The sequence below is a fragment of the Crocuta crocuta genome, unplaced genomic scaffold (genome assembly GCF_008692635.1).
Source record: "Crocuta crocuta isolate KB4526 unplaced genomic scaffold, BGI_CrCroc_1.0 scaffold267, whole genome shotgun sequence".
NCBI lineage: Eukaryota > Metazoa > Chordata > Mammalia > Carnivora > Hyaenidae > Crocuta > Crocuta crocuta.
In genome coordinates, this window is record NW_027531899.1 from 4,252,114 (window position 1) to 4,267,113 (window position 15,000).

General features: G+C 40.8%; 1 protein-coding gene and 1 long non-coding RNA gene across 3 annotated transcripts in view; one reads left to right on the top strand and one right to left on the bottom strand.

Moving 5' to 3' along the window:
- The window catches only part of LOC144239688 (uncharacterized), a 64,788-nt gene that overhangs the window by 15,091 nt on the left and 34,697 nt on the right, over nucleotides 1–15,000 (top strand). The window lies entirely within an intron of this gene.
- On the bottom strand, nucleotides 7,740–8,803 carry PMIS2 (PMIS2 transmembrane protein). Its single transcript, XM_077773830.1, has 2 exons — nucleotides 8,368–8,803; nucleotides 7,740–8,194 (listed from the first exon to the last, which is right to left on the bottom strand). The coding sequence occupies exons 1-2, from the start codon at nucleotides 8,695–8,697 to the stop codon at nucleotides 8,066–8,068; spliced, it is 459 nt and encodes a 152-aa protein (XP_077629956.1). The 5' UTR covers nucleotides 8,698–8,803; the 3' UTR covers nucleotides 7,740–8,065.

Consider the following 15,000-nt stretch of genomic DNA (forward strand, 5'->3'; position numbering starts at 1 on the left):
ATGCTATCAGTGAGAAGCCTGCTTGGTATTCTTTTCTTTTTTCTTTCGTTTCCTTCCTTTGTTTTTCCCTTTTTTCTTTTTTTTTTTTTTTTTTTTTTTTTTTTTTTTTGAGGTGGTGGTGGTGTTTATTTTGCTCTTACTTTTCTAGTGTCTTAGGTTGGAAGCTTTGATCATCAATTTGAGACATTTCTTATTTTCTAATATAAGCATTTGAGGTTATACGTCTTCTAAGCACTGCTTTAGCTGCATCCCACATATTATGATATTTACTCTCATTTTTGTCTGAAATGTTTTAGAAAACATTTTCTAATTGCCCATGACCCATGAATTACCCATGAAGAATTGCATGTTTTTTTCTCCAAGAGTTGGGAGATTTTCATGTCATCTTTCTGCTATTGATCCTTGCTTTACTTTTATTATAGCCAACATGTCAGTTTTCTATTTCTATGTAACAAATCACCATACACTCAGTGACTTAAAACAATAGCTATTTGTTATCACATCGTTCTGTAGGTGAAAAATCCAGAAACTGTATGGCTGAGTTCTTAGGATTTCACAAGGTTGAAATGAATGTGTCTACTGAAAAGTGTTCTCGTGTGGTGCTCTGTTCTCATGCTTTTCCAAGCTCATTTGGTCATGGCAGAATCCAGTTCTTTGGGGTTTTGGGACTGAGGCCATTCTCTTTTCCCTGCTGGCTATCAGCCAAGATCTATGCTTAGTTCGTACAATCTATGTGCATATCTTGCTGTGTGATCTTGTTCATCTCAAGACTAACAAGGGAGAATCCCCCTCCATCAAAATCCCTCTCACACTTTGAGTCTCTGACTTCCTCTGTCTCTGATCTTTAGGCCCAGATATAAAGGCGTCATGAATTTAGGTTAGGTCCACCCAGATAATGTCTGTTTCTTAGAGTCAGCTGTGCCACATACCTAACCTAGTCACAGAAGAGATATGCCATCATATTGACAGTCAGGAATTATATAGGATTATACCCCAGAGTGGGCAGGAATATTGGGGGGGGGCATATTCGAATTCTTAAAGCACAATCAGATAATATGACTCTGTATGGTTTGCTTTGTGTGATTTCACATGCTTTTTATAATTTTTTTTAATGTTTTATTTATTTCTAGGAGAGAGAGAGAGAGAGACAGCGTGAGCAGGGGAGGATCAGAGAGAGAGGGAGTCACAGACTGAAACAGGCTCCAGGCTCTGAGCTGGCAGTCAGCACAGAGCCCAACGCAGGGCTCGAACCCACGAACCACGAGATCATGACCTAAGCAAAAGTCAGACGCTTAACCGACTAAGCCACCCAGGCGCCCCATTTTATAATTTTAATTCTTAGAAATTTGTTAAATTTGTTTAATGAGCAAGGATATTTTCTATATTGATGAAGTCCCATGTGTACTTGAAAAGAATATGTATCTGCCTTCTTTGGCTAGAGTGTTCTATAAACGACAGATACAGTTGGTTGATGGTATTCAATTTTTCTACATCCTTGCTAATTTTCTGTTTACTTGTCCTACTAGTTATTGAGAGAGAAAAGCGAAGTCTTCTATTATAATTGTGGATCTTTCCCCTTTTTTAAGCTCTATTAGGTACTCCTATATACAGGATTCTATGTCTTCCTATTGAATTGTCTCTTTTGTCATTATTTAAAGTCCCTCTGAGTATTTTTTTTAATATTTTTATTTATTTTTGACAAAATTATAGATATTTAATGTGTACAATATGATGTTTGATACATATACACATTGTGAAATGATTACCACATGGAACTAATTAACATACCCATTCATCTCCCATAGCCTTTTGTGTATATCTCCCTTCTTTGGCTAGAGTGTTCTCCTAATGACAGTTAGATACAGTTTACTTGTCCTATTATTAAGAGAGGAATGTGAAGTCTTCAACTATAATTGTGGATGTGTTTATTTCTTCCTTTGTTTTATCAGGTTTAGCATGTATTTTGAAGTTCTGTTGTCAGTGCTCATTTAGGATTCTTATGTCTTCCTGTTGAATTGTCTCTTCTATCATTATTTAATGTCTTTCTTTATCCTTTTAAATTTTCCTTGCTTTGACATCTACTTTGTCTGATATTATTATAATCACCCATCTTTGTTTTGGTAGTGTTTAAAATTTTTTTTATTTGAGAGAGAGAGAGAGAGAGAACGCATAAGCAGAGGAGGGGCAGAGAGGAGAGATAGAATCCCAAGCAGGCTCTGCACAGTCAGCACAGAAGCCTGATGTGCGGCTTGAACCCACAAACCATGAGATCACGACCTGAGCCGAGACCAAGATTCGGATGCCCCACCAATTGCGCCACCCAAGCACCTCTATTTGGTAGTTTTTTCATGTCATTTCCCCCACATTCTTTACTTTATCCTACATACATTGTTATAGTTAATGTGGGTTTCTTATAGACAGGATATAGGTGGGTCTCGTTTTTTTGAAATTTTAATACATTCTGAAAATCTCTATATTATAACTTTTGCATTTAATGTGATGATTGGTATATTTGCCCTCAATTCTCCCTTTTTATTATTTGTTTCTCTTTTTTTTGTTCTTCTGTTTCCTTTTTTTTTCCTGCTTTTTATATTTCTTGAATACTATTTTAGTACTACATTTAAGTTATCTCTTGTGATTTTGTGAGGATATATTTTTGCAAATTTTGCTAGTTGTTGCTGTAGAGATGACCATAAAGGTAATTAAAGTTTTCATAGTCTGTCTAGAATTAATATTTTACAACTTCACGTAGAATATAGCAACCTGCCACCATATTGGTCCCTTCACCTTGCCCCCTTTATATTTTAGTTCCTGTATGTATTACATCTACATATATTGAAAAATCTCATCAACATTATAATTTTTGCTTTCAACTGTCATATATATTTTCTTTTTTTAAAAATTTTTTAATTTTTTTTTTAAATTTATTTCTAGGAGACAGAGAGAGAGAGAGACAGCGTGAGCAGGGGAGGGTCAGAGAGAGAGGGGGTCACAGACTGAAACAGGCTCCAGGCTCTGAGCTGGCAGTCAGCACAGAGCCCGATGCGGGGCTCGAACCCATGAACCGTGAGATCACAACCCAAGCGAAAGTCGGACGCTTAACCGAGAAAGCCACCCAGGCGCCCCTATATTTTCAAGGATCAAAAGAAGAATATTTCATGTTTACCCAGATCTTGACCATTTCTATTGCGTCTACTTCTTCCTGATATTCCAAGTTTTCCTCTAGTGTCATTTCCCTTCTTCAAGAATTAACTTTAGCATTATTTTAGACTGGGTCTGTGACAATGTATTCTGCTAGTTTCCTCTTACCTTCATTCCTGAAGAACATTTTCACTAGTTTTGGAATTCTGGGTTGACAGTTCTTTTCTCCCAGCAGTTAAAAATATTGTTCCCCTTCCTTTTGGCAGTCAAGATTTCTGGTAAGACCTTTCTGGTAAGTCTTTTGAATTTTTGTCTCTTTTTATGCAATATATAATTTTTTCCCTGGATGTGTTCATAACTTTTTCTTTATCTCTGGTTTTAAGCAGTTTGAGTAATATGGTCTGACCATAGATTCTTTTAATTGATTCTTTTTCTTTGAGGGCCATTGAGATTTTTGAGTGTGTAAATTTAAGTCTTTTGGCAAATTGGGAAGTATTTGGTCATCGTTTCTTTCTTTTTAAAAACTTTTTTTTTTTAACCACACTATATAAAGTTTCCCTCTGGGACTCTCATGATATACACATGTTTGTTCCAAGGTCCCTGAGGTTGTGTTAATTTTTGTTTTAATGTTTTCTCTCTCTGTGTTGTTCAAATTGTGTGATTTCTATTTTCAAATTCACTCTTCAAATCAACCGTATAATCCCACTTCTTGGACTCTATTCTAGAGAAAACTTGCTCATGTGAACAGAGGAGCATGCTCAGGGATGTTCTTTGCACAATGGTTTGTGGCAGCCAAAAGGTAGGAATAATCTAAATATCCATCAACAGGAAGTCCCATTAGTAAATTTGGCATTCCCTGAGATGGCCCACCAGGCAGTTACTTTAAAAAGGGAGAGCATGTTAGGGTGGGAGTTATCTTTTGTGGGAAGTGACTGGAAGAGGGTATAGTAATCTTCTGGTGTGTGCCTTGTTTCAGGAGCAGGTTACATAAGTGTGTGTTTTGTGAACGTGTGTGGAAATTCATTGGTATGCACATATGATTTGTACACTCTTATGCATCTCAATAAAAAATTTTTAAAATTAGAGACCTAGTGTACTCTTGATTTAAATGAGACTCGGATTCTCAAGCTCTTCATTTAAATAAGAAACTTAGCTCTATCATGGGTTATTGGGGAAGTATTATTTTTCTTTTTTTAATCCACATATCCATGGATTTCATGCTAGTAATCTCCTTCTAACTTAACAAAGAAAATTCAGGGTTACTTAGGTGGCTCAGTTGGTTGGGTGTCTGACTCTTTTTTGGGCTCAGGTCATGAGTCCCACAATCCCAGGGTTGTGGGACTCCATGCTTAGCACGGAGCCTGCTTAAGATTCTCTATCTCTTTCCTTCTGCCCCTCTTCCCTGCTTGCGTGCATGCTCTCTCTCTAAAATAAAAAATATAGGGGCGCCTGGGTGGCTCAGTAAGTTAGGCATCTGACTTCAGCTCAGGTCATGATCTCACAGTTTGTGGGTTCAAGCCCCACGTTGGGCTCTGTGCTGATAGCTAGCTCAGAGCCTGGAGCCTGTTTCAGATTCTGTATCTTCCTCTCTCTCTGACCCTCCCCTGCTCATGCTGTTTCTCTCTCAGAAATAAATAAAACATTAAAAAAATTTAAAAAGTATTAAAAATAAACAAATAAAACAAAACAAAAAAAAACAGGAAAGAAAATTCAAAAGTATATGTTTCTTCCAGAAAATAAGGACATCAGTTTAAGTATTGTTGTAAGGGTGATACAATAAATGGATCATCAGAATTGAAGACTGTAAGAGATTAAGAATCAAAATCATAGGATATGGTAATAATGTCACAGTGTGAGTGTCCTAAAGTTTGTTAAGTTTTCAGTGGTTAGAAATAAAATTTGTAAAACTAGTTCATGGTATAGAACAGAATTTGCTCTCCTGTAGCTGTTTATTCTATTGATACTCTCCCTCTTACTCTGCTCAGGATATCCTTATCCTCCCAGGAGGAAGAAGGGCATACAGATTCATGCCAAGTGCTGGAATCCATGAGCAATTATTGAGAGAGAAAAGGCAGGTCTGAGGACATGGGAATGTACCCTTTGGGCCAGAAGAAGACAGAGGGGGATAATTCAAAGTAGAATACAGGGCATTGAGTATTGAAGATCTTCAATACTAATAGGAAAAGATCATCAAGACCTAGCAGTAAGCAGAAAACCAGTATAATGTCAATGTGTGTGGACACAAATGCACATGGAAATGCATAGAAAGGTAACTAGAAAGAGTTACAACAAAAAATGGACAGCAATTACCTTTGAGAGGGGAAAGTGATACCACAGCCAGCCATAAAATGAGCTCTTCCATATTCTTTGTATTACTCGAGAATGTATTTTTGTGAACATTGTGTAAATAAAAAATTCCCAAGTAAATAAATAAACAGGTTTAATGATCCAAGGGAGAAAGAGAATTGAAAAATTACCTGGCCTACTTGACCATGGGGAAATTCTGTTGAAAGCAGTGATAGAATTCTTCTGGAGAGTTTGGGAATGATTTGTGAAGGGGCACATAGATAACTGAGGAAGTAAAACAAACACAAGGGGAAGATGAGCAGGATCAGGGGGAGGAGGAGGAGCAGAATGTGGAGGAGAAGAAGGTGGAGGAAGAGGAGGGAAAAGACAAAGAAAAGGAAGAAAAATCTGAAGGATTGCAGGTAGCTGGGTTGGTTGGCTGCTGAGTTCAAATATTAGTTCAGCAAGAGTACGTAATCACCAGAATAGTCCAGTAATAGAGTGTACTTATACAGGCATAATGAAATGGAAAGCCTGTAAATTGAATTAAAAATTGTGATCTCATTTTGTGGGAGACAGTGGAGAGAGAGAGAGAGGAGTGGATAAAATTGTTAAATCTGCATGTGTCATTATAGTAATTAAACTGATGATGTTTCAAGATGCAAGACTATAAATTTTATTTGCTTTATATTTACATGATAGTAAATACCAGATAAATGCCTGAGAATGAAATACAGGTTAGGGGGGAGTCAGAGAGCTGGAATGGGGAAGACTGGCTGGCTTTCCAAGTCTTGTAGCACAGTGTGACTTTTTTTGGACCTTGCTGTTCATGCTGACATGGGCCATTCTAATTCCACATGGCTTTTCAGCTGAATGTGACAGGTCTAGCTTTCTGGGCTTCTCTGGGGAGGGACAGGCATGACTGACCTTCTAGACCTACCAACACAGCAGACAACCAGGAATAATCCCCTCTCTAGACACACCCATAACATGGACCATTGTCCCATAAGCATATATAATTTACCCAGGATCTTGGAGGAGACAGACATAACATCATGACAGTTAAGATTAAGGTGAACTATGGACTAAGACCTTTGTTGTTTCCTTCACTCATTATTTCCTATAAACTGCCCAACAAAATGGATCTATCTGTTGGGCATGAATTTCAAGTAGCAACCCCAGATGTCTGAGAAATGTAACTATTTTTCCGCATGTTCGGAGTTATAAAATAGATCAGACACGTGATGGCACAATACATATTTCCTGCTCAACCAGGGGGGCAGCTGGGGAAAAAGTGGCTCTTCCTGCAGTGGTTCAGAGATGGAGGCTGATGAGAGTTCTTCCTCTCTATGTCTTGTGGCCTTCAAAGCACCATGGGTGTCAGTTGGCCAGTCAGCTAAGGGAAGAAGTGTATGGAGGAAAGTGCCCATGGGAGATGTTTCAAAGCCAGGGCTGTTTGTGGCACTTCTGATAGAAGTGATTCCATAGAGCCAAAGACAGTTTCATGGCCACACAGGGGAACCTAAGAAATGTGGCTTAGTAGTGCTCCCAGGAGGAAAAGATGAGCCTTCATAGAGTTAGCAGTCTTTTCCACAGCTACTTAACCTTTCTATTGATAATTCCCATTCTCCTTTGTTGTGGAAATTTAGTTCTGCTAAGTCTAGGTCTGAATTTGGGGTTGTTCATGAAGTTAGGGTACCAGTAGGAACCCCTCAGTGTTTGTCATCCATGGCGTCAGCCTAGATCTCTGTTCTCCTTCATTCTGGATGACTCCTGTGTTATCCCTGGCTCCTCTCTGCTAGTCACTCCCACCCTTGTACTTTACATTTCTGTAAATCCCACTTCCTTCTCACCAAACTGCAACATGGGCTACCCTACTTGGCTCTCTAGGATCATTTCTTCCTAGACCTCCTTACCATGCAGCATATTTTCTTTGTAACTGTGTAGCCTTTTTAGGACTTATTTGTGAAGAAGTAATGCAAATAGTATCTGGGGTCTTTGACACTACACCCCTTCCTGAGATGCAAGCCTCAGGGACCTCCGTAGGGATATACTTGCATATAATCTCTCTTTCTCTACTTCCTCTATTCCTTTCAGGATTGGGGGAGGGGTAATCTTCATCGGCTCTTCCACCAAATCTATAGTTTATTTCTTGAGGTCTTTCCATTCTTCCCTTAACAGTTTGACTTTTGGATCTCAAAAGCTGGAGGAGGGTTCTGTTTGCCTAGAAAAAGCAGGGATAGGAAACATGTAGTTCCAGCAAAACACAGACACTGACTCAGAAACAAATACACATACCCACACACATGAGAAGCTGGAACATTGCCTTCATTTTTATTGGTTTAATTTTTTTTTTTTCCCTGGAAGAGCAGCCCGGTATCATGGAGCTAAGCACATCTAAGGCATGAAAGTGAGGACCCTCATTTTGGATGAAGATGGCTCTAGTGGCCAAGAGGATGAAGTAGCATGATATCCCTGGGCTAGTGGGTTGCTTGGATGTTGAGTTCCTTGGCTGATAGGTTTTCTGGCTAGAAGATGTGTTAGCTGTTGGTTCTTGCATGGTGGCTGATTTGGATGGTTAGGGTCTTGGTGGGTAAGTCCTACTTGAGGTGGACTCATGGACTACTTGGCATGGCCTTCACATAAATAGGGTATAGACATAAATGATGCCTAAACCAATGAGTATGGCAAATAGATCCATCCAAACAGTTTGGCCTGACTTGACATAAGCTTCTTCCCATTCGCTGTTCTTGTTGGCCTGCAAAGTCTGTAGGGATGGGACGTTAGGTGTGGGATTCTGAATCGAACCTTGTGACACCCTTGGGGAAGGGCTGGGGACCAGAGGTGATTGAGGGAAAACCCCTACCCAGGTCCCAGGGCAGAAACAGGTGCAAGGGGAGGTAGAGGGCAGGATGGGCCATGGCAAAAGCGTTATTTTACCTTGTAACTGAAGAACATAGCTATTAATCCCAGGGGAGGGAAAAGAATTACGGCCAGGATGGTGAAACATTTGTAAGTCGGGGCATACAATGCCAGTTCTTCAGGTGTCTGTGTTTTCTCTGGTGGCTTCTGAGGGGCATCTGCAGCAGGCGGGGCTCCAGCAGGTGGGGCGTCTTTAGCTGGCGAGGCGCCTGCAGCGGGTGGGGCGTCTTTAGCGTGTGGAGCATCTTTAGCGTGTGGAGCATCTTTAGCCGGTGGGGCGTCTTTAGCGCGTGGGGCGGCTTTAGCGCGTGGGGCGTCTTTAGCCGGTGGTGCTTGTTTGTGGGGCATGATCTTTCCACCCAGACAAAGACAGATCCTGAGTGTCTTGGAAACAGAGAGCCAAAGCCACCATACCTCCCCTAGTTTAAACTCGAGACTCCAGCATCCCAAGACTCCAAATGTTAAATGGCCACTTCTTCACAATGGAGAAATCAGTACCTCAAGTCCGGATTGGCTGTCTGCAGAAGGGGGCGTGGTCCCACAATTCTCTGCTTCTCCAGGACTCTGAGCTTGGAGCCAGGTTCCATGCTCTATCAGGACGTTGGCTCCACCCGTCCTGATAGGGATTGGTTGGAAACTCTAAGATGGGATCCTGGCTCCTCCTTGCTGCAGACCCTAATCTGCAGACCCCACAGGAGGACAGTACCAGAGTCACCTCTAGATGGAAGGGAGCAAGTAGACAAGTCCTGTAAAATAACTAGGAGATTATAAACAAGAGGGAAGGAAGAAGGAATAATGCCAATAATAGATTATAAAATATTGATTTGGAGAAGAATTCTTTAGTCCATATTGACTGAAAGAAAGAGAAAGAAGTGGAAAGGGGAAGGTCTTAAAGTAGAATGTCGTCTAATAAGTGTAGATGAAATGATGGAAATGGGAAATCACCATCGTGGTAGGCAGAGTTCTAAGATGAGCCCAAGACTCTTGCTCCCTGGTGTACACACACTTTTCCCCAGTTATTCATTCAAGTACTAATCTGTGTACTGCCGTGGATGGATTTTGTAGCTGTAGTTAAATTCCCCAATTAGTTAACTTTAAGAGAGGGAAAATGTCTTCCATTAGCCAACACTAATCCAGTGAGTTCTTTAAAATTTTTTTTAATGCTTTATTTATTTTTGAGAGAGAAAGAGACAGTGTGAGCAGGGGACAGACACAGGGAGAGGGAGACACAGAATCTGAAGACAGGCTCCAGGATCTGGGCTAGCTGTCAGAACAGAGCCTGGTGTGGGGCTTGAACTCACAAACCATGAGATCATGACCTGAGCCGAAGTTGAATGCTTAACCAACTAAACCACCCAGGTGCCCCAACCCAGATTCATAGTTTGAGGGGGATGAAGGGGCCCAGAGGAGTGGATTTTTGGGTTTTGTTTGTTTTGGTTTTGGTGGGAAAGATGAGATCGACAATGTACCAGTGAGAGAGGGGATGGAGATGGGGGAGAGATGTTTTAGTGGGGCCGAGAACATTTGTTTGTTATCCCTATAGGCTTAATATCTAGAACAGGAACTGACATAAAGTAAGTGCCCAATAAATGTGGACTGCGTCAACATTCCTGGGACTTGGAACCAGGCTACCTAGGTTTGAATCCCTGACATGCCACTAACTTGATGTGTTGCCATGTGCAAGTCATTTAATCTCTCTGTGCATGTTTTCTTACCTTTGAAATAGGGTTAATAATGCTTGGTGGCTTGGTTGAGCCTCCGACTCGATTTTGGCTCAGGACATGATCCCAGAGTTGTGGGATCGAGCCCCATGTCAGGCTCTGTGCTGGGCATGGAGCCTGCTTAAGATTTTCTCTCTCCTGTGGTGCCTGGGTGGCTCAGTTGGTTAAGCCTCTGACTCTTGACTTCCGCTCAGATCATGATCTTGTGGTTTGTGGGTTCAGTGCAGAACCTGCTTCAGATTCTCTCTCTATCTCTCTGCCCCTCCCTGGCTTGCGGGCACATGTGTGCATGGGCTCTCTCTCTCAAAAATAAAATAAAAATAAAATAAAATAAAATAGGGATAAAAATGGTTGCTCCCACATTTAGTTGTGAGGATTAAGTAAGTTAATGTATGTAAAATGCTTAGAACTGTGCCTGGCACATAGTGAGTATTATATAAGATGATGGTGATGGTGGTAGTGGTGGTGAAGGAGGAAGAGAAGAGGAAGGAAGAGGAGGAGGAGAAGGAGGAGAAGAATGAATGGGATTCAGAGCACATGGGAGCCATCCCTCAACCTCTTCATGTTGGGAAGGAGGGATGGAATGTGTGTGGATGCAGGTAAAGCATGAACCCTATGCCTTAATCACAGATGGTTTAATTGCAAGGAAAAAAACACCCCCCAAAACTAGCTTAAGAAGGGAAACTTCTTTTAGGGCTACTGGGCCCTCTAAGAGCCATCTAAAGAGAGGATATTCAGTATAGCAGGCATATCAATCAGAGTTCAGTCAGGAAAATAGACACCACAGATATTTCCAACAGAGGGGATTTGAAACAGGGATTGGAATCCTGTAAGAGCAAAGGGTAAAGGCTAAGGTAAGTCCACTCCTACTTCTAGACGTGGAAGACAATAGGGAAGAGGTAGTGTTACAGGACTTAGAGAAGGGGGAGTTGCATGACTGATGCTCAGACCTCTGAAGATAAGGTACATCTTAATGATGAAATAGTAGGACCACAAGTAGGTGATGCCCTGCAGTTCTTCAGATGCCCAATGTGTGGCAGGAGAGGGCCCACAGAATGCCTGTTACCGACTGTCAGGGGAGCATGACGTAAGGACTGATGATGACTCTAAAACATCAGTTCTCAAACTTTTTGGTCTCAGGACCCCTTTCATTCTTAAATTATTTTAGAATCCCCCCAGAAGCTTTTGCTTATATGAGTTGTATCTATTGGTATTTTCTGTACTGGGATTAAAGCTGAAAAAATTATTTATTAGTTTGAAAAAAACCAATAAAAACCCTTTACATGCTAATACAAATATTAGTTGTTGTCATGAAAATAACTATATTTTCCAAAACATTTGTGAGCAGAGTAGCATTGATTTACATTTTTGCAAATCTCTTCATGTCCAGCTGAATAGAAGATACTGGATTCTCATATCTGCTTCTACATTTAGTCTGTTGCTATGTATCACACATCATGTAGCTCTTGCAAAACTCCGTATACTCATGAGAAAATGAGAGTGAAAAAAGCAAATTGACATCTATAGAAGGAAAAACACAGTATTTCCCTTCTGTTTGTCTCCTTTATTATTCAAAGAACACTACACTTCTGATACTTCTGGTCACCAAATATGTAGGGATTTTTCCCACAGCAAGCAATTCTGCAGCACCAGCTGGATGTCCTACAATTTAATTCTCACACTGTCTACCTGGGCATAGCATCAGATTTTACAGGTTAAGGGCTCAGTCCCTCAAGACTGCTGCTTCTCTTCAGATGCCAACTGCAAGTAGTAGGTACCAGGTTACCCACAACTTTGTCTAACTTGGCTACCAATTGGAGTTCTTATGACCTCCTCCCTCCCTGGGATCTCCACACATAAAACGATGCAACATTAGTGAGATATATTAAAGAAGACCTAAATACAAGGAAAGATTAGACCATGTTCATGGATTGGAGACCACATTGTAAAGATGTCCACTCTCCCAATTGATCTATAGAACATTTTTTGGGAGGGTGGATACTATTAAGCTAATTCCATATTGTAATGATGTCCATTCTCCCAATTGACCTATAGAGCTTTGCGGGGAGTGGAGACTGTTAAGCTAATTCTAAAATGTATATGGAAATCCAAAGGCTTAAGAAGAGCCAAGACAATCTTGAGGAAGATAAACAAAGTTGGCTGACTTATTGTAACAAATGGCCAGTCTTACTTGAATTTTATAATAATTAAGATGTTGTGGTGTTAGTGTAAGGATAGACATGTTGGCTAATGCAGTAGAGTCTAGAAACAGACCCACATATATGTGGTCAGTTGATTTATGGTAAAAGTGGCACTAGAGTTTAGTAGGTATAGGATGTTATTTTCTTTTTTTAAAACTGTTTTTTTACATTTACTTATTGTTGAGAGACAGAGTGTGAGCAGAGGAGGGGCAAAGAGAGAGGGAGACACAGAATCTGGGTCAGGCTCCAGGCTCTGAGCTGTCAGCACAGAGCCTGATGTGGGGCTGGAACCCACTAACCATGAGATCATGACCTGATCCAAATTGGACACTTAACTGACTGAGACACCCAGGCGCCCCAGGATGTTATTTTCAATAAATGATGCAGGGTGAACTTCATATTTGTATGGAATAATTTAATCTAGATCCAACCTCACACTATATGCAGAAACAAATTCCGGGGGCACCTGGGTGGCTCAGTTGATTAAGCCTCTGACTTCAGCTCAGGTCATGATCTCGCGGTGTGTGAGCTCAAGCCCCACATCAAGCTCTCTGCTGCCAGCAGGGAACTGCTGAAATAAATAATTATTTATTTCAAAATAAATTTGAAAAAAAAAAAGAAAGAAACAAATTCCAGAATGATCACAGATCTGAATGTGAAATGTAAAATAGTTTACCTTCTAGAAGATAGCATAGAAGACAATTTCAGGATTTTAGACAAAGGGCAGATGTCCTAAATTGGACATAAAACTAAATATGAGGAAAAGACTGATGAATGGGACTAAATTAAAATGAATAACTTATATTCTTCCCAAAATGCCATTAAAAGAGTAAAAAACCAAAGTCATAGCATAGGAAAATACACCTGTGCTATGTATATAAATGGCAAATGACTTATACCTAGAAAACATATAGAATTTATATAACTTAAAAACAAAAAGAAGGGCACCTGGGTGGCTCAGTTGGTTAAGCATCTGACTTTGCCTTGGGTCATGCTCTCACTGTTGGTGAGTTTGAGTCCTGCATTGGGTTTGTTGCTGTCAGTGCAGAGCTTGCTTCGGATCCTCTGTCCCCCTCTCTCTGCCCTCCCCCACCCACTTGCACTCTCAATCTCAAAAATAAACATTTAAAAAAAGATATTTGGGGTGCCTGGATGGCTCAGTCCATAGAGCTTGCAACTCTTGATCTCAGGGTCGTGAGTTCAAGCCCCACATTGGGTATAGCGCTTACTTAAAAAAAAAAAAAAAAAAAAAGATATTCAACAATTAGACAAATAACCCAATTTCTTAAAGGAGCAAAGGATTTCAACAGACATTTCTCCAAAGAAGATGTACAAGTGGCCAATAAGCACATGAAAAGATGTTTAGGATCATTAGTCATTGGGGAAATGCACATCAGAACTGCAGTGAGGTATCATTTGACAGCCACTATAATAACTCATTTTTTTTTTAAAGAAAATAACCAGTGTAGGTAAGGATGTGGAGAAATTAGGACCCTTATTCATTGCTGGGGGAGTGTGAAGTGGTGCAGCTGCTTCTTTTAAAATGTGGACTTTATTATTATTCAGGTATGGTGGGGCTAACAGATTAGGAGATGACTGCCATTGAAAAGAGAGTCTGGTGGGATGCCTGAGTGGCTCAGTCAGTTGAGTGACTGACTCTTGATTTTGGCTCAGGCCACAATCTCATGGCTATAAGATAGAGCCCCACACTGGGCTCTGCACTGACAGCAAGGAGCCTGCTTGGGATTCTGTCTCTCCTCTCCCTGCCCCTCCCCTGATCTTGCACAAGTTCTCTGTCTCTCTCAAAATAAATAAATAAGCATTAAAAAAAAAAAGAGAGATAGATTGTTATTCATAGTTCCTAAGGGGAGAGGGCACACCATACTATGCAGGACAACACTGGGAAGTGCCAGGGTCATCCAGGAGTCAGAGAAAGTGAGGGGAAAATATGTGCAAGAGATTTTCTTTCTTCTTTCTTTCTTTCTTTCTTTCTTTCTTTCTTTCTTTCTTTCTGAGAGACTACATGAGCAGGGGAGAGAGGCAGAAGGGGGAGAGAGAGTGAGAGAGAATTTTAAGCAGGTTCCAGGCTCAGTGCAGAGCCCGACATGGGGCTTGATCTCATGACCCTGGGATCATGGCCTAAGCCGAAATCAAGAGTCAGACACTCAGCTGACTAAGCCACCCTGGCACCCCAAGAGCCTATCTTGTGGTTTTGGCAGGAAAGGCATGGCAAAGCATGGTGAGCAGGCTAAAGATTGACCTGTTTTAATCATTTCAGTGGGCTCTGAATATAGAGGCTGTTTCTAGTCTTCTGGTACAGGGTGCTGGGGTGATGAGGATAGAGGGATAATGGCCTGGAGTGTAAGAGCCCTGTGAGAACCCACAAAGGAGGGGGTTTGGGGTAGGCTCTGGACTAGTTGGTTTGCATATCAAAGGCATGCTCCCACGGGAGTCATTTGCTATCTCCAGGAATTAGCCAGCTCTGGGAGAAGAAGTCTTTCCTCAGGCTCCAAGATGTCAAAGCATCAGAATAAAAAGACATGCTTGGTACACTGCTATGGAAAACAGTTTGGCAGTTCCTTAAAAAGTTAAACATAAAGTTATCCTATGAACTGGCAATTCCAGTCCTAGGTATATGCCCAAGAGAAATGAAAACAAATGTTCATATCAGTATTATTCATAACAGCCCAAAAGTAAAAACAACCCGAATATCTATGAACACATTAAGA

Coding starts and splice junctions, on each gene's coding strand:
- PMIS2 (XM_077773830.1), bottom strand. CDS start 8,697: ATGCCCCACAAACAAGCACCACCGGCTAAAGACGCCCCACGCGCTAAA. Junction 8,195..8,367: donor CTATGTTCTTCAGTTACAAG/GTAAAATAACGC, acceptor CCATCCCTACAG/ACTTTGCAGGCCAACAAGAA.